The 25,489-nt window shown below is 40.7% G+C and overlaps 1 protein-coding gene across 4 annotated transcripts in view; it reads right to left on the bottom strand.

Annotated features, from left to right (window-relative positions):
- CSRNP3 (cysteine and serine rich nuclear protein 3) overlaps nt 1–25,279 on the bottom strand; it is a 99,830-nt gene extending 74,551 nt beyond the window's left edge. For 2 of the 4 annotated variants that reach the window (XR_009208046.1, XM_040070044.1), the window contains exon 1: nt 8,212–8,296. Coding sequence is in view for 1 of the 4 variants with exons in the window: in XM_040070044.1 (XP_039925978.1) it covers nt 8,212–8,280 (69 nt within the window). In the remaining 3 variants the exon portion in view is untranslated. Of the gene's footprint in view, nt 1–8,211; nt 8,297–25,005; nt 25,178–25,248 lie in introns of those variants that run through there. The other 2 variants (XM_040070047.2, XM_040070045.2) reach the window with 2 other exon arrangements.
- Between the last annotated feature and the right edge of the window lie 210 nt (nt 25,280–25,489).

Below are 25,489 nucleotides of genomic sequence, written 5' to 3'. Positions count from 1 at the left end.
TGGAGGGGGCTGGGGAACAGGGTACAAGAAATCCAACTACTTATTTCTGTAGTTTATTTACGAAACCTTATTTTGTACTAATTTCCTCTTGACCTGATCACATTTCATGATAAAATCTACCAGAATAAAAATTCTTATCTGAAAACAAACATCAAGAGCAGGCATTAAATAAATAACTGTCCTATGTGTCACACTGCATTTTCCTTGTCTCAAATTTATCAACTGAAAGTGCAGAAAAATTTAAAGTCGGTAGCAATAATACAGATTCACTTCTAAACATAAAACACTTCTATGCAAATGACTGCAAACTGAACTGAAGGATGCAGAAAACAGATGTTACACATAAAACATTACTGCAAAGTACTCATCACTAACAACTCCCACCCACTGGCCAGTCAGCATGTACTATAACATTCTAGGGAGACTTGGCAAATAATTTCACTGTCAAATCACAAATATTGATGCTCACAAGCCAAGATGTTTGAGTTACTTGTTGTGATTAATACTCTTTTTGAATTTAAGTCTTTTTCTTCGTCTGCAAACAAGGCTTCGTTTTTTAAAATACATTTTTCTTACCTGCGAAATAAACGTCAGCAGCAGAGATGGTTGTGAACTAATCAAGGCGGTTTGCGTGGCTCCATATAATGCACTGAATTATTCTGCTCTTTGTGTAACTGACAGTTTTAAATTTGGGAGGGGAGGAGTAGTCAAACCAAAAGCACCTACAGTGACATCATCACTCACACAAAGACTATTACTTGCTCGTGAAAATGACTATTCACATAAGGAACTGCATTAATGCAGACAAAAACCCATTTGCATGAATGCTTGCAAACAGTGAACAACAGAGGTACACGAACATGAATCAAACAGCTGTTCAGAATTCAAATTAATGTTTGCAATACATGTTTTGCTGTATTTGGCAGCTCTAATCATAAGCACCAGTTGCCAGAGGTAGGCTCTGGTAGTTTCAGTACTACAATCTGTAATATTTACAAACACATAGCAAGCTAATTCCACTTAAGAGACTACACTGTATAGGTACAGGGAATACCATTAGTGTAATCTTATATATTTTTGCTTACAGCAGAGGTCAACTTACACAAATGTAAAATACGTAAAGTCTTTCTCCCCTCATATGCTTCAGCCTAGCTAAATCCACAGCACCAAGTAAAACCTGCAGGATAAGACTGCACAACTCAGCCTGGGGAATCTGTTCTGGCATTGCAAGCCAAATCCTGCCAGGTCTGCTCTTTGCAGCGTTTCTATACCATCACATTACAGTACTCCTGATTTCACACTTGAGTACTAATCCACTAATCTTCTAGACTGCCTACACATTGCTGTACACTCTAACACATGCCACCTAGCTCCACTGGCAATGAATTTAAAATGCAGAAACGATGCTGGCATATGCTCACCTCTCGCATCTACAAGCGGTACAGATACTGATAGATCTGGCTCCTCTAGTCTTCCAAAAGCATCTCACATGGTCCTTCATGAACCAAGCTTGCAAATACTCCCTTCTCCATCACCCAACACAAGACTTCTGAATACAGCTGCAGTGAAATGGCCTTCTAATTCTTAGCTACAACAATTGATGTCAACAGCTGAACAAAATGCATGTACAATTCGGCCAATTTTCAGAAGAAAATTCTATGCTAGTTTTCTTAATTTCTCTCTCAGCATGCTCCCCAGAGAACAAAGTAAAATGAGTAAGAGGCAGTATTAATTCAACCAGGAGGCCAGGACCTTAGCATTCAGGTCTCCAGCAACAAAGGTGCAGCCTAGTAGAAAGGGACTCAGAGGAATTCAACAAGGCAGCCTTCCTGTCAAGATGAGATTTGTCCACAAAAGCTGTTTTAGCTTGTGTTTCATTTATAGCAATTTTCTAAGCTTACTACAGCAAGTCCTAGAGGAAAACAGGAGAAAGACATCCTGAAGCACAGTCACAAACTCAGGTTCATAATGCCTAACTTGCATATAAGTCATCTCGGACACTTTTAGCTGCATCTATCAAAGTCCTTTCCATAGTCCTCAGGTAACACTACTGAAGACACGGTACTGTGCACTGCTCTTCTAGGTTTTGAGTTTTCATGAGGAAATTCCATCAACTAAAAACCCTTCACCCAAAATCTCTACAGAAGGTTTTCTTTTACTCTTTTTAAAGAAAAAAGAAATTACTACCTGTATCCCCGAAGAAATTTTGAAGTTTTTATGGATGCTCCCAGAAAAGGCTTAACATTATTTGCATTGACTGTATTGCCAGACTGCTTGCAGCAAAGGTCTGGCCAGGAGAAGTCACAACTCTTTCTAAAACTGAAATGTGCAAACAGAAAAACACTGCTAGAACAGTCGTCAATCCTACTGACTTTTACAGATACAGAGTTTCGGAGCAGAGTGAACAAGCAGGTGATGGGAAGAACTAGCCTGTCTCTTATCTGGAAGACAGCACACTACCAACACATCTTTACTGCCCGTCTTTGCAAAAGGACATAGAACATTTGGCTTGCTTAGCACCTTCCCAGCAAATGGAATGAGGTTCTGAGACTGGCAGCAGTGTTTTTGGCACAGCAGCTTTGCAGTATTCTGCTTCCAGCTGCAAGAATGGCAGTAGGGTCCAGCTCCGTAATGAAGACTGGAATGCTATCAACTTCCTGAGTGCTGGAAATAAGTGGCCTTTAATATAAATTTTGCCCAGATTCACCCATGCAGTAATACTAATTGGCTCACTGCAGCACCTTTTCATACTATTCCAGTGCTGATTTTCCATGCTGTTCTTTCATGAACATCAATCTTGTGCCCCACCTGCAGAGGAACTGCACAGCATGGCAGGGAATTTTGTGTATCTCCTGCCAAAGTACAGCATAGCCATGACTGGTACATGCCAAAGGGGCCTTCCCACCTCTCCAGCCCCAGTACACACCACTTGGCTCCCTGTTACATGCTGCATTAGCACACAGCCTGGCTGCTCCTTCACTACTGCCATCAAAGCCACTAGAAAGAGAGCATGAATTCAACAGCTCTCTTCTGCCCCATGTTCTCAGCATCTTGACACAGGGGGTAGCCATTCTCTGCTCTGAAATATGTAGTGTTTAACAGATTTTCGAAAATCCAACCAAACAAAACAAACAAACTCACGGAAACACTCAACATGTCCAAACTGAGAACATCTGAACTCCAAGAGCAACAGCATAAACTTGTAACACAAAATCTTACTAGATTTGCAAAACTCGCTCTGAACTAGGTTTTCCTCTTTTTTCTTCTAAAAATACAGGAACAGACTTGTAGGAACTGAGCTAGCTGAGATGGATGATAGCTCAGCCTCAGGTAGCTTATGCAGAAACCATAAACCTGAGACAATGGGAGGAAGGATTTGGAAATTAGGATGCTAATAGTATCATTCCAAAACAGGTCATGTCTCTGGTTCTGGTTCTCCATTGGTTAGGAACCTGTGACATATGAAGTCATGTCCCTATCCCGTGTTCAGGATTGGACCCCTGCCCTCAGACAACCTTATCTATTGTTAAGTTAGCCCTGCCCCCCGGTCTTTGGATGCTGCCCCTCAGACCAGGCGATCTCTGCGTTTGTTATTTTACCACCATTAAAGTTTTATTTTTCGGGCAGTCCATCATTCCCACTCCTCTATTTTCACCATTCTCCCCCAGCTGGACCGGACCCGGAATCACAGTGCTGACAGTGATACAGACTCTTCCAATTTAACTGTTTAAATACTGAGGGATTTGTGCACATGTCCAAGTAGGGACAGGGAAGTGCAGATGTAAATTTTAGGAAAAAAAATACTAAATATTTCATACCTTGTTCTGGCCACAATTTTTGACAATAATAGTACTACTTCTATGTGACAAGATATAAAAAGGACAAACTTTAGGAGATTACAGTTTAGAAACAAGACAAAGGGGTATTTTGGAGGTTTTTTGCAGAGTGGCAAATGTGGTTAAGATTGCCTTTTACCTTGTGGTCTGATATCAACTGTACAGCACAGAATTCTCTTCACACATGAACAAGCAATGCTGAAAATTGCTGGAAAAATCTAGCCTGGCAGAATCCTCAGCTCATCTGTTTGCAACTTGCTACAAAAAAAGCCAAACCAAAAAAAAAAAAAAAAAAAAAAAAAAAAAAGCCACCGTACTTCCTCCATGTTATCATCACTAGCTTTCACAACCTAGACATCACAGGCAATATGCAACAAGCTTTCTCATTACTATTTTTACCAGATGAGAACTTCCGCTTCTATATCCAAAACAAAGAGGATTCATGACAAATTGGCACAACTTCGCTACCGCTATAAAATGCAAAGATGTACTTCTAGCAATGTATCACACCTTTACTTCCTCAAATAATGTTTAGACTACTTATTATCTCCATAGAATCTTAAACTACATACACAGGAAAAGGAGTTTTAAAATGAAAGCATCTCAGGTTTCCACCTCAGCTGAAAACAAATTGTTCTCAAGAAGACTCATAGAAAAGTTTCTATAATCCATTTAATTATCTGCTTTCTTAATATGTTGACACTCTCATATAGAACGAAAGATACAATATTTCCTCTCACTCATTTTACTTGGTTATTGTCTGGATGGACAGGCCCAGAGAGGGATGGCGAACGGCGCTGCGTCCGGTGGGTGTCCGGTCATAAGTGGTATCCCTCAGGGATCAGAGCTGGGCCCAGCCCTGTTTAACATCTTTACTGATGATCTGAGTGAGGGGATTGAGCCTACCATTAGCAAATTCAAAGACCATGGGAGGTTGGCTCAGATTTTGATCTGCTGGAGGGCAGGAAGGCCCTGTGGAGGGATCTGGGCAGGCTGGATCGATGGGCAAGACCATGGGCATGAGGTTCAACATGACCAGGTGCTGGGTCCTACACTGGAGATACAACAACCCCAAGCAGTGCCACAGGCTGGGGACAGAGTGGCTGGAACGTGGCCCAGCGGGAAAGGACCTGGGGTTGCTGGTTCACAGCAGCTGAGGGAGCTGGGGGTGTTTAGCCTGGAGAAGGCTCAGAGGGGACCTTATCACCGCCTGTAACTCCCTGGAAGGAGGGTGTAGCCAGGTGAGGATCAGTCTCTTCCCCCAGGCAACCAGCAAGAGAACAAGAGGTCCCAGTCTTAACCTGTGCCACTGGAAGTTTAAGCTGGACATAAGGAAGAACTTCTTCACAGAAAAGGTGATTAGGTATCGAAAAGGACTGCGCAGGGAGGTGTTTAAACCAAGACTGGACTTGACACTCACTGTCATGGTCTAGTTACCATGGTGGTGCTTGGTCATAGTCTGGATTCAATGATCTCAGAGATCTTTTCCAACCTAACTGATTTAGTGATATCAAGTAATCAAAAGCAAGTATTCAACTTTCACTTTTGTTGATCTTTGGTACTTGTGATGTCAGTTAAAAATGGATTTTAGTATTAATTTGCAGAGGATTAATTATTTGTGTCACAATACCTTGTAATATTTTAATGCTATCTTTAAGATACATTGTAACAGGAAAAACACCCCTTTCAATGATGAAAAATGGATCAGCATACTGGCTAACATATGCTACTAGAAATCATACATATACCAACAAAATAAAAGAGGGGTATAATTAGCCCACTAAGAAAATGTTTGTCATTTGTTCTGTTTTCTAGGCACAAGCAAGAAGTCATCCAATAGGAAAGAAGGAGAAAAAAATCAGTATTTTTCATTTATATTTGCACTGAATACCAGCTAACAACAAAACAAGTTATGATATGTGGAAGGAATAAATAATGAAGATCTGGATTAAAAAAAGTAGTATGATAGAATATCCCAAGTTGGAAGGGACCCACAAGGATCACTGGAGCCCAGCTGCTGCAAGTAGTGGTTATGCATTCTTAACTGCATATAATTCCTTAAAAGATTAAATTGCTTAGCAATGTATGCAATTGAATGCTATTTCTTGCTTGTAACAAGTTTTTTAGTGATACAGGTTTTGGCTTTTGCTTAAGGTAATTTAATATTTTACTTGAAATGGTTTGCATGCTATTTCAGTCACCAGCACACGTAACTAATAAGGATGCATTCACTAATGCAATAAATAAAAGAAAAAAATAATTTCATTTGCAGGTTGTTAACTGACAAAGTCAGAGCTTAAGCACACTTCTTCTACCATACACATTCCTGGGAATAAGCCTGTATCTTCAAATATTATACAACACCTTACCTGCATCACCACCATAATTTTTTTTTAACCAACTTTCTACCTGCCTTCCAGCTCATCCAGTCTAACTCCCACTCACATGCTCCCTTCTCAGCAGGGTCTCCAACCAAGGCTAATGAGCTTATCTCACTTCCACCGAGCTGGTGAATGTTGGCAACAGCTGACAGTGAGTGCTGGACAGAAAATGCAAATCTGTAGCTCATGTAGAATACCTGAATTATTAGAGAACTTTAAAACTAGTGACAGCACAGTAGTTTTATTCAGTATCTTGCATGCTGTCATTATTAAGCGGTAGATATTTTTAGCCACCAAAAGCCAAATCCATCTGCAGCAGCAGCGTTTCCAAGGAGACAGAATAATTTAAACACATGTGGAACTACATCTCTGTTTTCATCAACTCCTCTCTGTTACTAAAGCACTTCTGAGTCAGATTTCTCGTTTGATAGGGGGAAAGTGATTTGAATACATGGATTTGAGACTGTAATTTAATAGTTGAGCTTATGCTTTCAGATACATATCCATTACCTAAAAATAACAAATGTTAGGATACAACTGCACTATTTTTCAGTCAGTTATTTACCAGTGTTTACTTTCCAGTATAAGAAAAAAACCCAAACAAACAAAAGAAACAGCTCACCAGTCTTTCAGAATAATTTAGTGAATCACTAAAATTTGCTGCAAATTACAGATTTTTTTTTTTTTTTTTTTTAGCAAATATACCAGGCTCCATTTTCTGAGGAAATAGCTATGAGGAAGACACCACTCCCAATGGTAAGGTACATAAGTAAGTGGACAGTGGAAAAAGCTTCTTCCAGTCTGTTTTAGCACTCATAAGAGTTCTAGTGACTTGTCTCAGTTTTTCTTTATGGCACGAAATTCTAGTAATTGTAGGTCTGCTTTAAGGGAATTCTCTCAGTGAATACAACAAAAATGGTATCATGCATTTACTGATTTTAATCTCTGAAATCCAATAAAACTAAATTCCATCATTTTAGCTTTATAAATACATTCTATAAATATATATATGTACACTCAAATAAATGATAATCACTATTTATTTACATAAATTAATATTTTTGCTTCAAACCAGCAAAACAGGCTCCTGTACAACAATTATTTCCTACATGTAAAATGTAAGTCAATAGAGAGCTGACTCATTGAAATCCTTGACCCAGTGAGACAAATATCAAGATATCCTATTGTTTCAGTGGGGCCAGGATTTCTGCCTGTATTCCTATATTCTCATATAATGTGACTTAATAAATAAATCTACTTTCTGTACCAAGCAATTTATTTGCTGCTTGCCATCTCCAGACTGTGTGAACTAGCAGCTGCTGCTAACACAAACTCCGCAGAAGCAAGCTATTGCAACAATTTAGTAAAACTCATATGTAAATGCTGTAGGTACTACAAGATTTATCTGTCTCACACACACATTTATATGCATATTTTCTTCCTTTATGACAAGGATAGTTTTATACCTGAGTTATCAATCACATTCATTCCAAACCTAACAATAATGAAAAAAAATCTACAAAATCCCTTTCAGTAGTTCTGAGGAGCCATTCTTACTGTTTGTTCACCACTAAATAAGACTGCTTCAGAAGCAGTTCATTTTCCTATCCAAACCTCAAAGGAAGCATTTTTAGACCTTACAGCACTCTCTTCCTGTTGGTAGCATACACTGTATTCTCAACAGTGAGTATTTCCATCACACAAAATGACCTCTCTTCTTACAGCTTACTGAGCAACTTCAGCATCAATGAGATGCAATGCGTATCCTGTCACATGAGAAAGCTGCCAGCATCAGGCACGCCTATAATTTCACTCTTTATGGATCTCACATCCGTTGAAACCTCCAAGGCAGGAGAAATAATAACGGGAAAAACGGCTTCAGAGTCATTTGTGAGGAACGAGCAAGATGCTTCTACATGCATTTTTATATCCAGGAAATGTTGTGGCAAGGATCAAGAATAGCTATTAATAACAGGAATTTTTTTCACCCTTACCTGTAAATCGGGTTTCTGTGTTTCAGCTCTGTCAGTGCAGAATGAAAGGTTTACTCCCCCTTTTTCCATCCATCAGACAGCAGCCATCCAATAACTGAAGTCATCCTGGCATCCTCTGGAACATGCTCTCTCCCTTATTTCCCACTCCCCACCCCCATCTGCATGCTAGCAAAATGGGAAAACAGCAAGAAGAAAACAGAACAAAAAAGCACATCTAAAAATCAGCTTTAATAAGCTACTTAGTAGTCAGTGAGGACACTCGGTACTAAAAGGTAATGACAAAATTTAAAGACAAGAAAAAAACAAGTCTATTAATAAACCTTCAGCTCCACTACTGAATAGGAATTCTCCCTTTCAGCTCCTTTTTGTAAGAAAAAAACAAGCAAACAGCTGTAGGAACACAGTTACTGCCTGTATACATTCTTTGAGACTGACTCAGCTAAGAAGATCTTCAGTGAAGAGTGCTGCTGTGTATTTAGGAAAGCTTGTGATTATCAAAGTAACAGTGGTGCTTTTATACAAACAAGGATCTGAAATCTCAATGCAAATTAGAATAATTCAGATAGATGCCAGGAATTTCCTACAAAATACATTTTCTTTCCATTTGAGGCAGTATTTAAGAAATACCTCAAAAAGAACAATTAGTAGATACGTTTTCTTGGATGTAAAACTCTACCTGTATAACTGGTGCACGTGCATTTATTTTATTGCATTTATAATACAGTAGCCAACATTCAGTGTGTTGCATGAACTTTACACAAAACCTTCTACTTAAATAAGAATTCAAATGCAGAGAATGACTAGGTGAACAATTTTCAGTTCATGTGTCTGAAGTACACTCCTAGTCTCTTTATAGCCCCTTAAATCTAGTTTGAAAAATATTTTTCCAAGATCATAGAATTTTTATTTTCTATCTCTCTATATAAATCAGTAGGTATCAGCTCAGTTGAAGACAACAGCATCACATTTAGTTTATGACAGTTTAATTACATTTAAAATCAAAATCAAACATGAGTCTTCTTAGATAAGATATCATTTACTGCCACATCAAAGCATTTGTACTCCAGCATTTCCCCTTTAAAGAAAAACATTAAGCAGCAGAAGCTGACAAATACCTTTGTGTTTATAAATTTTAATCTTCAGCTATAGCTTTCCAATAAAATTAACTGTGAATTCCTTTAAATAGGAGCATCTGTTCTCTTCAATGAATTATTGATCTTTAACCACGGCAAGACTATACCAATTAGCATACTTCCACTACAAAGTAATAGCTGATTTAGCTTCTAAAACATTAGCTGTCAGTCTTAGCACAACAAACTGCCAGCAGATCCTGTGCTAACACTCAGATTGTCTTTACAAGTAAAGTAGGTGTCTTTTTAACCAAATTACCTCAGTTTAACATAAAACCTCTTCTTAGATGCCTAGAAAAATGGAAATTCCTCCCTGCAAGCATTAAAAAAACTATTAGGTTTCAAATCCAAAAAATCAATACCATTTTCTTTAGTGGGGAAAAAAGGAATACTGAGGGACATCTAAACAGACATTTTGTCCTGATAAGCAATTGGCTGGAAGACTTCAAATTTATTTTCTTTTTTACTGAAGAACGAAACTTGGAGTTGAGTACCAGCTCTTCACCTTTCAACCAGCCTGAGTGCTGAGAGAAATGACTGCTCATATAGAACTGTAGTGCCACAATGAGACTTAATAAATATTTTTTAAATATAGATGCGAGGTGCGGCACTGTTCCATCCCCAAAACACCACCAGAATAGCTAGTCAAAAAATGGGCAGTATAAACAAGTAAATCAGAATGCATTGCAAAATCTACTATGAAAACAAGAGAGTATTATCAACAAAAACCCCAACAGCTCTACAGGGGTCACAGAATGAAGCAGCTCTTAATACAGACAGACAGTGTTTCTGAAGTAAAACACAAATAGCATTGCTACAAAAACTGATTAGCATTGTGTAGGCTGCTGCTTCCCCCACGCTCCACAAGGGCTACACACACAAGCCTTCCTAGCAGTGGGGTCTGTGCAATCTCCAGAACCCAACCTTGCCAGTTTCCTCGGACTTCTGTGTAACATCAGATGGTCCCAGCGAAACTTGCCCCAGTTTACACACCAAGAATTGAGTAAAGTTGTTTACATCATAAATGCATTTTTAATATACAAAATCCACCTCTGCAGGTTGCTGAGGACATTCACCCACGCAGGTGGGAGCATTTGGCTGCTTGGGCACAAGGCCAACCTACAGACAGCACAGCTGGTGGCCCTGAGAGGAAGGCAGCAGCAGCCCCTGCCCACCCTTTGCCAGGACCCTTCCTTCAAGTTCAACCTCTTGCCCTCGGCCCCTGCTGGAGCTGTTCTCCCACTGCTGGGACCCGGCCAGGCACTCTCCTGAGCCGGAGAGCTGACCCAGCCCCTGCCTCCGAGGGATCCCGGAGCAGGGGGATCCTGCCAATCCAGCCTAGCAGCCCACCCCGGGCCCGAGCTGCTCCACACTGCTCAGCTGCTCTCGGCTTCTGTCTCACCTGCTCTTTCCAAGCCACCTGCTGCACTGGCTGCTCCCCGGCAGAGCACCTGGACCTGACTGGCCCTTTCCAGAGCCAGCACCTGCTAAATCTTAGCAATGCTTTCCAGCTCCAAAGTGCCATTATTGGACTAATTAACCACATATACACAGAGATGGAGTAAGGGAAACTGAATCCAGGTTTGTATCCAGTCCCTGCTGTGACTCAAGGAATTACTCGTTGTACTTGCATTTGTTTGGCTATTTCTCCTTTTTTTTAAACTTACCTATACTTGGTACTCCATACAACAACATTTACCTTTTTTCTCCAGCACTATAACATTGGAAAAAGGGAAAGCATCACCAGAAAGCAGATTCCTGCAACAGCTTCCTTTGCTTTTCCTTTCCCTGATTATGTCTATTGCTACCAAAATATTTACTTTCCTTTTCTCTGATTCTACAAAGAATGAAGTTTCTTTTGGTGATCCCTGTCTGAAATAGTTCAACATGATTGCCTCCTTCCTAAATAAACCTTCAGGCTGGGGTACTGGACACCATCATCTTCATCACCTTAGTTTCTTCCTGAAATGTGAATCTTTCCAAGAAGGAGAGAAGGTAAGCAATGGCTGAGGGCAAAATGGTCTTGTAGATGTTCAAATCTCGAAGAACTGTGATCACTGGTAACTAACATCTTTTGATCTCCACTTGATACACCGCACAGGCCCTCACAGCCCCTGGATCCCAGCAGCTATCCTCACCTTACGTAACTTTATCATAGCTTGCCACACAGTCCTTCACTAAAACCAGTTACTGTAGATCCCCACTGTCAAGTGTGAGAGCAGCTCTAACATCCTTCATGACAGTATGGGTGGAGCTTGATGTTTAGAGAATGCTCCAGGCAGACTTTTGTGACAGTCACCAGTCTGTTCACCAGGTACTGACTGCAGGCTCAGGCATTTGCCTAAGACAAGCAGCAGCTACTGGCCAGCTCAGGAGCAGAAGAGCTATCACCTGACCTGTTGTCAAAGGTCAGGTCTCCCATAGCAAAATCGTTCTTCCTCATCCCAGGAAAGATTGTTCCATGGATGTCAAAACAAATTTCTCACATGGGTCTAGAAACAAGACCCTTATTTATGGTTCTGCTAGCAGAGTCCCAGGAAGCCATGGCACGTTCCACACGTTAGAGCTACGAGATGTCCTGAATGCAGACAGATAATGTAATACCTTGTTTCTCAGCATCCTACATGTCTGTGCAAAGATACTGGAAGCGGGAGGAACCTGGCTTGTAAGGTAGCAACAATAAGTGAATTTCACAGCCAATGCCAATTCCATGCGGCAGCTCAGGATCTCTGGTGTTACAAAATGTGCCACCATGGTCCCCAAGCAGAATAAACACCAACAGAGGGGGAAAAAAGATAAAGTGATGAACTATGTATGACTTACGGTGTGTGCTCAGCTACCTAGAAAAATCCTGCAGGGTCAAAAAAACTAGAACCCGCTAATGTTTGATTATGCAACCTAGGCCAAAGTTTCCTTAATTTGAAGTTGCTGGCATTGCCAGGAAATTATGTATGATTTATGACTGAAAACAAATGGGAAATGGATATTTCTTTCTCACAAATGCCATCATCTAGTCTTAAGAAATGCCTGAAGAATTCCAGTATTCTGAGGTTTAAGTAGTTTTAAGCTATCCAACAGGATATGTGTGATACAGTTTCCATGAGTCTTTGGGGAAACAAACAAACAAACAAACAAAAAACAAAACCAACAAAAACCAACCAACCAAAAAAACAAAACGAAATATCAAAACACCAAAAAACAACTCCACAGTCAAACAGTAAAGTGAAAATGCAGAATCCATGTTACAAGCTATTTTGGCTTCAATGCCCTACTGAGTGCATTCAATGAAGCCTGAAGGGATGACAGTTCAGGTTGGAAGAGATGGTAGATAATTCTGGGCAATGCACAATGAAATCACATCACCCTACATTTTGAAAATAAAAATTGCTTCAGGAAAGAATAGGATTAATTAATGACAGCATTCATACATTTTTACTCTTTAACAGAACCTAGAAGACTCTACTGTATCTGAAGGAGCTGAACAGTGTTTGCTTCAGTTCAGAACAGCAACAAACCAAGTCCTTTTTCATAAGGCAAATCATACTGGTCAGTGGATCTGGAACTTGAATATATTGCTCTTGTTACAGTAGGAGGAACTATCAAGGAGCTGTAAAAACTACACTGAGATGCTTGGCTTGCAGATGGAGACGCAGATTGAGCTCTGTGTGTGTGCTGCTAAAGGCCAAAAACACCTGCCATAGTTTTAAGACAAACAGTACTGGACCACCCATTATAAAGAAGTTTTGCTTTACTCCTTGATAAACAAAACCAAGGAAAACCAAACCTGAGGTTCCTTTCTTCTTAAAATATATGTAGAGAGCTTGTGTGAAATCAAGTAAAATTAAAACCAAAACCAACCAACTAAAGAAGCAAAAAAACCCCCCACATCACAGAAACCTCCATGAAAATAGTGCCAGGTGAGAACAACTCAGGCAAAACTGTAAAACATATTCAAGGCAGACTAATTTTAACTTCTTAGAAATGCAAGCTACATAAATTTCAAGTTTCTCAGACTCCCATCCATTTACCAACATTCAGTTTATACTCCTTCAATCAGCTCAAAAGTATAGCCATCTGCCTTCAGTCAAAGCAAAAGTCACATAAGAACACAAAAAGAGACAAAAGGGAAGCAAAGACCTTTTGCACAAGAGTATACATGGATTTCTATTAATCCTCACCTATGACTGTCATATAAAGCAGCTTTCTACCACGGAAATTATTTCCAATTTTGCTCATTTGCATACCAACTAAGTATAAGTCAGGTAAGTGCATCCCAAAACCCGGAACTGACTCCTCATAACCAAATAACAATACAAAAGCCTTAAACATCAAACTTCAAAAACAAGCTTCTCTTGAACCATAATGTACACTTCATGACAGAAAGGCAAAATTAAACAAACCTGAAAAAGTTTATTAACCCAGTTTTTATGAGTGGTAAATAAAAAATGTTGGCTTTCAGCCTTATCTGCTCTAGTGATGCTGGCACAGCACAGTAACAGAAAAGAGGAGGTACTACCCCTCTTGAAAGGAACACAGACACAGACTGACAGCTAGGTCAGTGAGGAACACCACTTTTCACTGCTATGACACAGGCACCTTATGAATCTTACTTAGTCAACAAAGTCAAGTACCTGAAAGATAAGTAAAGGTTCTTTTTCTGCTTATTTTGCAGGCAAGTGTTTCCTTTATTTATATTACTCCTCCTCTACTAATGCACTGACTTGATGAAGACTTTAAGGTTAATAAAATGTACAGAAACACAAATACATGAAGCCAAATATTATGATCTTAAGTAGCTATACCACAATTAGTTACAAACATCTAATTCAAACAGGAGAGGAGGAAAAACATTAAGAACAGGCATAATATCAAAATACATTTCCTCCAAACATTTGATGCTTACCCTAACTGGGGACATCTCTCATCTTTTTCAAGAGTAAAATTAAAAATCAACTAGATTTAGGTAAATTTTGCCCTGAGTATTATCACCCTAGCTTCAACCACATGCACAGTGTCCTAATCATCCTAATCTGGTTTTTCCTCGCAAGTTTCTGCTGTCTCTACCCTGCCCAGCTTAATTCATGAGTCTTCAGCTACCCATCTTCTGCCCCACCTATTGGTCACCAAAAGTAGCCCTTAGCCTTTTACTTTTATTGGGGACTGTGGGGCTGCTCACAGTCAGTTCACACAGATTACCAGAGATCACAAGGCTACACTGATATCTAAAAGTCACCCTTCTCCTTTATTAAGAATCTGGATTTTGTGCCATATGCTACATATATTCATGTGCCAACCAGCGATCAAAAGAGGTATCAAATAGTCAATCAGCTCCTCAAGAACATTATACAGATAAAACATTCTTTTTCATAACAATTTCTGGTACAGAATATTAACACTGTTTTACATTTGTACCAATAAAAGCACTACATTTTTAAATATGCTTGCGCAAAATTTAATTCCAGAAGTTACTGAAGGAACTCTTCCTCTACCCCGCGAATACTTTTAAGAAAGGCCATGCACTGTTGCTATTGATAGCACTCACTGTTTTTCCCCTGCCACTGATGCACAGCTCACCAAAACAGACAAGGAAAGAGCATCCAAGGAAATCATGTCCAGCTCGTAAGGACATGTGACTAACCAGTACTACCAGCCTTTCAATACAACCACTTCCTTGGGGCCATTCTCTCCTTGTAAAATGAAAGGTCATTATTTACCTTTTTGCTCCATTGTAGCTAAAGTGGAATTCAAAATGTATATCATTTTGCTGATAAAACATCCTCATTCCCCAAGCAACAGGAACTTCAGCTGCACCAAAGAAAGCAGTGTTCTGCAAAATCAACCTGAGTCTTCATGTACAGATCTGAAAAAGCATTGTAGAAGAGAACACTCACTTGGCAGGGAACAAGTGGCTAGTCCTTATTTCCAAATCAATCTTGTGAACAAGAAAGCCCACCTATCCCTAGATACAAGTGAGCAGCCCAATATTAGTGTTATGCCCCATTTCATCCAATATCAACCAAGAGGAATGGCACACCCTTGCTTAGCACCATCCTCCCAACTTTATTTCATAGCTTGCTCATTACATTATATCTCTGAAAGATGCAGGTGTCAATATCAACACTTTCAGGCCAAGAATAAACAGTACCTAAGCCTCTCATTTTCTTAGGAACTGCTCTCAACTACAATAAACAAGTACACGTCTATTACTGGTAGAAGAGAAAATCCTATTACAATAAGAATTCACCCACAGAAAAGAGATCAATGCTTTGGATTTCCAGTGCACAGAGCAGACTCTACTCTAAAGCTCATAAATTCAGATATCCTACAGTTCTAGTATACCCATTTCAGCAAGGTAGTGAAATGCCCAGTGAAATGCAGGATGACTGAATTTCTCTTTACATTTTTTGCAGACACAAGTTCTACTAGCTATGTTAAAAAACACAGTAAGCATTACTTTAAAAGTTGTAGTGGCAGAGAGACATCAAATGGATTTCCTGACTTGCAAACGCCTCTTTAATTACCTTCAGTGCAGCAGCAGGCCTTCAAGAAAACGCTTAGCAGAATCGCAAACTTTGAAGGAGCCATACCAACAGAACATCAGGGTTGGCAGTGAAAAGCAGGGTGGTCAAAAGCAACAACCAGCAACTAATTTAAACAGCTTTCTCAAGACATGTCAAACAAGACAAAAAAAATTGTCACTGGGCAGAGCTCTTTTCAGACAGATCAGCTTCTGAAGAGAGATTCTGGAAGAATCCCAAAGTTGTCATTAAAACCAAAAAGTCTCAGTTCTTACACAAACTGTTAAGCCTTAGGCTAGGAACGATTTTCAAAGCAGTGACAGAGTCTGCTTTATTTTGCATCATTGTGAATACATAATAATTTTTGGTGAAGTTAATGAGCAATGGAAGCTGGAGAACAGGCTTTCCTTCAGTGTTCAGACACACAAAATCAGAAAGTCACATGCAATGAGAAGTCATTCAAGTTCTCCTTTATTTGGAACAAGTATTTATATTCAGTTTGTCTGTAAGGGAGAGGTGCATACAATGGTCTCCACAGTCTTCCTACTGCATCCCTTACAGATCTTCTTACACAAACTCCATCAAATATTGTCTGAAAAATCTGTCCAGTTAGGTAGCTGTATCCCATGATAGGAGATGCAGTGCTTAAATGTAACTGGAGGGACTCTGGGGTGGGAGAAATCTGCCTCTGACAATCAGATGGCTCCCCTCTCACAGGTAGGTGGTATCATGAAATAAAGATGGCACCCTTATACAGCTACATCAAATAGGGAAAACACTGAAGGTTGGCCATCAGACAACCCCTTCAGCATCTCTGCTACATATTGAATATGTAGAAATACAGTGTACAGCACAAGTCAAAAACTTGTCTTTGTAACCAAGCTAACTTCTCTTATCTATTACCATGACCTCTGGCACTTCCCTGAGGGTAACTTACTAAAACTAGACTAAATATCAATTTAAATCTGTCTTAAAAATGAATTTTTAAATCAGTTTTCAGTCCATCTTTAAAAAAATTTAATAGTGAGATGCAAGGAATTCAAGATACTCTGATAAATATTATATTCCATTTTAAGGATACCGTATGATAAGAGAACAGAAAACCAGGCAATTTTAGCTACACTCATGGGGCTTTCCTCCTCTCTGACTGACATTTACAGACTTGATCTTTAACATCTCTTAAGGAAAACAATAGTTTTGATAATAATTAAGTGAATTTATTCATTTTACAGATAGTGTATCACTATAAAAACTACAATTTTTCCACATATTAATAGGAATTTATGTCACACCCAGGATCAGCAGCAGTATGAGTAGAGTGTTTCATCAGAAATATATCAGATGCTGACAAGAAAGCCTGATCAGTTCAGGAGCTATTCTGTCTTTAAATTATCTTCATTAAGCACAAAACATGGTAGTAATTTTATTTTAATATCAGCATTTTTATCAGACTGTTCCTTAAAAATAATTTAAAAAAAGAAGTAATTACTTTTATTCCTTGGTTATTCTTAAATGTAATCCACATCGCATTCTGGAAACAAAAGTGGGAATTTTCTTTAAAATCCCTCTTCATAAGAGAGGTACCACAATGAAAGAACTCAGCAAGAGCTTCAGTTTGGTGCAATCACGCACTGACACCTAGTGAATGCTTGCAGTTAAGAAATCCTGCTGCTTATCTTCTCATCGGTGGTGCCTGACAAGCGTTACCAACACATTCACTCATTCTGACAAGATGCTTCAAACAGAATGTTTCCCTGTTCCAATTACGGGGAGGTCAGGATGCGCGGTATTCTTGTACATGAGCATGAGAAGACACAAAGTATCTGACCAGCTCAAAAACGTGTGTGTCCCTGTAAATGAGTCCCTACCATGTTTTATTTTTCATGCATAATGGCAGCCTAGCGACTAGTGCTCAGTATGGCAGTGAGAACAAGCAGACAGACAAGTTCTTCGAGACGAGATGCGTTTTGCAAACCCCCAACTCCACTCAGGGAGTCAGCTGGCTCCACACACAGCACAATTGTTTTCTTTCCATTATGCAGCAGATGGTGCTGGAGATGATCTGAAAAGCCCTTAAACGTGGACGGCACATGCAGAGAAACAGTGGAGGCTGCAACCAGAGGATTTATAGCCGAGAACAATCTGGGGTCAGTGATTATGTCATCACATTGTCACTCCTAATGTGTTTCAACAGAGATGCAGAAGCTAGCTGTTCGACCCATTCATCGAGCTTCATGCAGAATCACCAGCCTCACATCCTCACCAGAAACAAGACAATTCCTGACATCGTTACTCAACTCCTCTTATTCTTTATAGCGGCATTTAAGGGATCCCTTTTCCCATACTTTTGCATTTATTCAGCCTAAAACCCAAGGCAGCAATTATCTGTTCTCTTGAATTCTCAGGGAGCACTGGACAAATTATTCAGTGAAAAACTGCACTGCCTAGTATTACAAACAAAGCTAGAAAAACAAGGCCAAAATAAGCCTTCAAGCTCTTAGAAGTGAGTTGAGGTTGGGTTGGAAGGCAGGGGAGGAGGGGCAATGCAATACACTGCCAGATGCTATCCATCACCGGAAATCTTCTCCGACCCACGTTCAAAATTCCAGTTTTCACAGCTTGAGTTTTTTGAATTTCCAAACAGAATGTTCCAGAATCACATACAGCATTATGAATTGTATACCTCTGCAGCCTGTAAGCATTTTTCCAATATTAGCTCTGAATTGACTTTGGTGGAAGTTAATTGGAAGAGAAATTTCAAATAAGTCATTCCAGAACTTCTAGCTTCACTTGAAAAGAATTTTGTGTATCTAGGGCATTCATGCTTGCTTTTGGGTGCTAGGCTCAATTTCTCTCTCATGTATATACCAGTTATTTTTGTCACAGCTACAACATACACAGGTGATAGCAGTAGTGAAAAGTCTTTAACAAACAGATATTTGGATGAAGTTATTACTAAATACTAGGTTACTTTTTCCTATACAATCCTTCTCCAGCAGAACTACTTGTCTTTGGATGAGTATTTCCAGTTGTAGTGGACATAGTGGGATTTTTTTTCTTTTTCAGGATTCCATAATAATCCCACATCTCTGTGTGGTGACAGTGGTAGGGGGAAACAGAAGTCTTCCAGCCCAAACCATGAGAGCAGCAGGCCACTGGCAGCTGCCTTTACTTTCCAAAATTGTTTTAATACATCTCCAAATTACCTAACACACATCATGAGGATAATTTTCTTAGATATACCATTCAGAGGCTTTTACAACACTAAATTATCTAGTTTACCTGTGCTGTTTGTTTCAACAACTGTATAATTCCCATTCTCTTTCTTACCAGTGACAAAACAAAACAATCCAAACTAAACTGTGGGGTTATGGTGGGAACTTGACACATCTGAATAACTGGCTTCTTATTTTGGAATGAGTGCTCAGAAGGAAAAACAGCAACACAGAAAACCTATCTAACTTAAAAAACAAAACAAAAAACAAAACAAAAACCACCCAAGCAGAGGTACTCTATCAAGGCTTACCCTCTAGGTATCAAACCCCCAACATCCCATACCACTTGTGCTCATCTGAGATGGTGAGGGACAGACACTGAAAACCACACAAAATTAATGCCACTGTTAATAAATTTAAGTTTGTGAATCAGGTGCAGTATTTTGAGATCCTTCACTTAAAAAAATCTAGGGTATGTCTGTTAAAGAAGTACTTTATGAATGCAACTTGGAAACAAATTCAAGCCAAAGTAAACATCAGCAGAAACATGGCAAATCATGTTCACAAATACATGTCAAAGCATACACATTCCTAGGTATATACAGTGCTCTCCTGCTTGTTGAGACTGTACGTGGAAGACATGTTTTTCTATGCTACCACGACAGTAAGGCTTGACATTTTTTCAAAATTTCTTATACTATGTTAAAAATTAGAACAAGTAATTGTACTCTTGTCAAATAGGAATTCACATTGAGGTGTAAACATATGGGCAAAACACAAATGATTAAGGGGAGGAACCTGAGAGGGAACAGTAGAGTGCCTGATCAGCTTCCAATGATCAAAATTTCTTCTGTAATAAAGAATATTTATAGTCCCTCACACCAGTATCCTGCTTTGCAGTTCAAAAATCCTTGTTGCCATGGGAACTGCAAAAGAAGCCAGTTGTGACATAGCAAGGCTATAACAGAAACAAGACTGCTGTGAAATGACCAGTAGTCCAGGGTTTTGCATGAAAAGTGATTGAGCATTTTCAACCTAAAAATAATAAAAAAAATGCTTCCTCAAATCTTACTTCCAAATCCTCCTTCCACAAATATCTTGCAAATTTTCAATAAAACCTGATCATATATATAGACATTGTTCATACAAAATGAGGTAAATTTGTATTTCGTAACTACTACATTCAGTGCAAAAATACCTACTTCCATACCTGTCTTTTCCAGACACATGTATTTGTATTTGGTACAAAGTGTACATTAGAGACTTACATTAGTGTACTTTGTGTAGAGGGACTGAGCAAACAGATCTCAAAAAAACAGACGAGACAAAGGACTAAAGCACACACACACAAAAAGACAAACTACATAAAGGAAGACTCCTAATGCAATCATATAAAAGAGTATTTCAAAGGTATACATGCAATTGGCCCTTCGTATATGTTCCCACCAGGTAACAAAAACCAGTGCTTGATTACTAAAATAGAACGTCATGCCTTTTGAGAAGGCTGTTGGCACTTCAAAGGAAAGTGAAAAGCAGTGTCAAACCCAGAGTCATGCAGTTCCCACTTGAACACAAACAGTTTGCAGAAGTGCGAATAAAAAACCCCTACAGGCTGATCAAAGGATCCATGTAATAACACGGAATTCATACTTTCAAACATAACCCTTTCAGCACCCCATTATAATCTTATCAAGACACTAGATTTACCTTCCTGCCAAATACCTCTGTGATACATAATGTCTTTACAACACCACATGAGAAGTCCTGCACTGAAATGATGCGACCTTTAGGTGCTGATTTGTGACACAATAATGAAGCTGGGGAGAACCCTGAAGAAAACAGTTTTGCAAAACAGTAACCTGCAAAAACTGCTTTTATATGTCAAAGCAGTATCCTTATGTTTAAAATAGCTTTTAATGTTGTAACTACTTAAGTATCAGATTATGACTAATTTAAAAAGAATCCTAGGAAACTAGGTACAAGTCTTATCTGCAGACTGGCTCATGGTTCCAGACTGCTTTGCAGGACCATTAATTAGGAAATACATTCTTTTTTATCTGTTCTAACAACACTTGCTTATCAGACAGCCCATTATACAGAATGTATTATCACTGAAACCAATTAGTTTGGATTATCTTCATTTCATCCCCCTCCCTGGAGGGCAGATAAGAGCAGCTATCTCCATTTTGGCCATGCCAACTTCTCCTTTTTGACCTAGCCTGCACACTCTGGCAGAGAATTGTGGAGGTCCTGCAAAATGCTTGGACTAATCATCAAGTAACTGAGAATACTGAGAGTAATGCAAGGCATTCCTAACAGAGAGGGTAGTTGCCTGGAAAATGGGAAATGTAACAGGCTTTTCTTTTTTACCTGTCAAAGTCATAGAGCAAACAGGATGAAGGAGAGGGAGAACACCAATACCTGCATCTTTATTAAGGTCTGCAAAAGTAGTTAAACTGGTCTCAAGAAGTCAAGCAATTCACCCAAAGAGAACCAGTTTGGTGAGAAAACCATTAAAAGGCAAAACTTTACTTTCAGAATAGTGTGGCATTATTCATTTGACAAGTTTTTAGAATTAGCAAAAATATAAGCTTCCTTAAATGGGTTGTGGGGTAAGAAAAGTAACTAATAGAGTGCAATGATGCACACTAGAAACAGAAAAAAAAAAAAAAAAAAAAAAAAAAAAAAAAAAAAAAAAGGGAAAATATCAAATGTTCTAGATCATTTTACATGCATGTATGAGTCCTTCACTTAACACTGCATCTATCTGATGAACCCTTTTTCCAGTAACACAAATGGTCTATTTTTCTCAGATTCATATGCACATTAAGAAGATGTCTTCAGTGCCAGAGACATCTGTGAGAGAATGAAGAGAGTGATGTCTAGAGACACTCTGGAATGCATGTGTGAGGGGGCACGGGCAGGTCAGGCCTTGCCCTGGTGAGGCATTGCCCTGCTCTGCACCCCCCACCCTAGAGCCTATATCCCAGCCCTGCTGTGGCTGCCAATTCCCGGCACAGGAATGCTCCACACCCCACCTCTGGAGCCCCTAACTGGCCAAATGACCAGAAGTCCCACCTGGGGGAAGGGCCCAGGAAGGCCAAGGGGTATTTAAGCCCAAACACAAAGCAATCGGATGTCTCAACCCTTTTTCCTTTTGGAGATTTTAGCTGAGTAGCACTGGAATCCCGGAGCTGGCACTGATATATGTCTTTTTCTGTATCTGTTCTGCCTTTCTTTCTTACTTCTAGTTCCTTCTTCTTGGAATTTTTGAGAGTTTAAAACTGAACTAGCTTAGAGTTTGCTAAGTTGAGTGGGCCAATTTAATGCTTTGAGAAACATTTTATGTTGATTGAATGCTGCATTAAACCCTTTTCAAAGTTTCTTTGATTTTCTAAAGTTGCCAATAAAGTTCTTTTTTGTTGTTTTGATCTCTTCAGGAATACCTTGTCAGTATTTCTCCTGTGGGTCTAACTTAGAGTACATGAACAACTGTAAGCCCTTTTCAATGGCTCATCGAGAGAGTTCCTTGGGGCCTTTTACAGCAATCAAACCTTCTTATTCTCTCAACATTTCTCTAAATCAGTGTGCTGGGTTTGGCTGGGAGAGAGTTAAATTTCTTCATAGCAGCTGGAATGGTGCTGTATTTTGGATTTTTCTGGACACAGTGTTGGTAATTGTGGACTATTTTTGTTATTGCTGAGCAGTGCTCACACACAGTCACGGCCTTTCCCGCCCCTCAGACGCCTCCAGCAGTGAGGAGAATGGGGGTGCACAAGGAGCTGGGAGGGGACACAGCCAGGACAGCTGCCCCCAGCTGACCACAGGGGTGGACATCCCACACCACATGGGGTCACGCTCAGCATACAAACCTGGGGAGGAAGGGAGAAGGGGGATGTTTGGAGCGGCAGTGTTTGTCTTCCCAAGTCACCGTTACGTGTGGTGGAGGCCTGGCTGTCCTGGAGACGGCTGAACACCGGCCTGCCCGTGGGAACCGGCGGATGAGCGCCTTGTTTGGCTTTGTTTGTGTGCGCAGATTTTCCTTTACCTACTGAACTGCCTTTACCTCAACCCACAAGTTTTCTCCCTTTTACCCTTCTGATTGTCTCCCCCATCCTGCTGCTGGAGTGAGAGAACAGCTGTGCAGCACTTAGTTGCCAGCTGGGATTAAACCAAAACCATCAGTCACCGTCAACCACCTGTAGAAGATTCCCCTATAGAAAGTAAACCAAACCACAGCTCAGCCCCATTCACCCCCCTTTCACTTTGAACAAATAGACTGATGTAGTACATCCGTGCAGTAACATCTGTCTGTGGTTAAAGCAAGCTGTGCTACCAGTGTGACAAGTGCCAAACAAGGCTGTCTGCCGATCTGCAGTGCCTCTACAAGGCCATTTGTTTCCAAAATACAACAATTTACAATAGTGAACGTGTGCTGTAACACACATTACAACCTCCCGCAGTTGCTTATTGCTTATTCCTTCCACAGCAGTTGCGATGCAATCAGAGGCAGGGAATAATTTTAAATTATCATTAGAACCACCTCACAGAAACAAAAGACTCTATGACACAAGACCTATCACAAAGATAAATTCACAGCAAGGCAACAGTGCATGCTGCAAACACTCCTCAGACTATTACCCAAATAAGCGTCCCCAAAGAGTGAAAAAACTGTCCACATTCAAGCGCTTTATATTTCATATATACTACCTAACTCAAAATACAGATTTCCCAATGTTCAATCAAACTTCTACCACATATTGAAGAAAGTTCTATTTATTTCATAGTAAAAGCTAAACAGACCTAAAAAGCTTTATGATGTGTAAGAAGACTTTAAAATAAAGCATGCTTAGTCACAAACTATCCACATTTTCTTATTTTGCTGCACTTAATTGCATTCTCTAAAACAAATTATGATGAAATTTTTCATGACTAGTGCAGGATGTTGCTGAGCTAACCTGAACTACTGTTCAAACAATAAACACAAAAGTAACATTTTGAAACAATAGCCACAGACAAGAACAGGCATACAAAAGGGGCAGACCTTTCCTTATAGTCAATTTTTAAAACCTGTATTTTAGCGACTACTTTAGCCTGCTTTCCTCTGACAAGACTAAAAAGCACCTAAGTTGTTCTGGAATCACCCTGGCTATGTCACTTCAGCACCTTTGCCCTTGGGTCTTTATTTATGTTGCCACTTTTCAGGGTAAATATACTGAAATTTACAAGTCCCTCAGAGCTTTGGTTTTTTTCCACATACACTACGCAAAAATCCCTTCTCCAATTCGCACCCTGGTAAAGTAATGGTGACTAATGTGGATGTGGAATCTTTTGTAGCAGACTTATGTTAGCAATCTTTCCCCAGTAAAACATATCCTCATTCAGAACACTGCAATACACGGTAAGTACAATTACCCATTAAGTGTGAAAGAACACGGGAAACTGAGCATGTTTGGCAGCCTCAAGCAACCTGTTCATTATTCAGCTCTACTAGCCTGGGTCAGCCACTGCCTCTCACAACTGTTTGTCCTCCTGTCCACTTAGACCAGAAGATGTTTTAGACAAAGAACGAACTGGAGGTATCTCGCAGCTCCAGAGTTTGCCGTGCTGAGCGGATATAGAACACAGTTTCTCACACAGGAGTAGCACAGTCTTGCAGCACCACAGGATCTATCCAGAACCACAGACCACACGGAAATCCCCCGAGACGTTTCCCATTTATTCCGCTATGCCGGGGACAGCAGGGGCTAGCGCAGCTGTGCCCGTGCCCTCCGTGCAGCGAGGCCCGGGCGCTGTGTGCCGGCCCCGCGGCCAGCGAGGCCCGGCCGGGCAGACCCGCACTCCCCGGGAATGAAAACACCGGGCCGGCGGCAGCACCGAGGGACAGCCGAAACCCAGGGAGCCCTGAAGGGGCGCCGCGGGCCACCTCACCTCGCATCCCTTTACGCCTCGGGTGTCACGAACGCCAGGACAGACAGGCGGTCTTACAGGCGAGGATCCAGTAAGTCTCCGTTTTGGGGACAGCCGCTCTCTCTGGGCGACTCACAAACGCAGATGCCAGCGGGGTTTGCTCTCCTCACCCGGATCTCACAGTTCCTGGGCTGGCAGCGGGCGCGCCGGGCTCCACCGCCGCCTCCGCGCTCGCAAGCACGCACTGCGCTTGCGGCTCCTCACCTGAGCCACCGGTATTCCAGCGCTTCCTGGCGCCTCCCGGGCTCGCCGGCCGCCCCGCGCCCGCAGCCGCCACCAGCAGGGACGGCGAGCGCCCGCCCTCCATCGCCGGCAGAGAGCGCGGCGAGCGGCGCTTCCCCGGCTCCGGGGCGGGGTAACCCCGAGCGGCTCCCGCGGGCCGCTCCGCCCTCCCAGGGCCGCCCTGGGGAGCTGCTCGGTGCCCGGGGAGCGGCCCCGCCCGTGC

Source organism: Hirundo rustica, chromosome 7 (genome assembly GCF_015227805.2).
Source record: "Hirundo rustica isolate bHirRus1 chromosome 7, bHirRus1.pri.v3, whole genome shotgun sequence".
Taxonomy (NCBI): domain Eukaryota; kingdom Metazoa; phylum Chordata; class Aves; order Passeriformes; family Hirundinidae; genus Hirundo; species Hirundo rustica.
The sequence above is the reverse complement of the archived record's forward strand: the minus strand, read 5'-3'. Positions and strand labels throughout refer to the sequence as shown.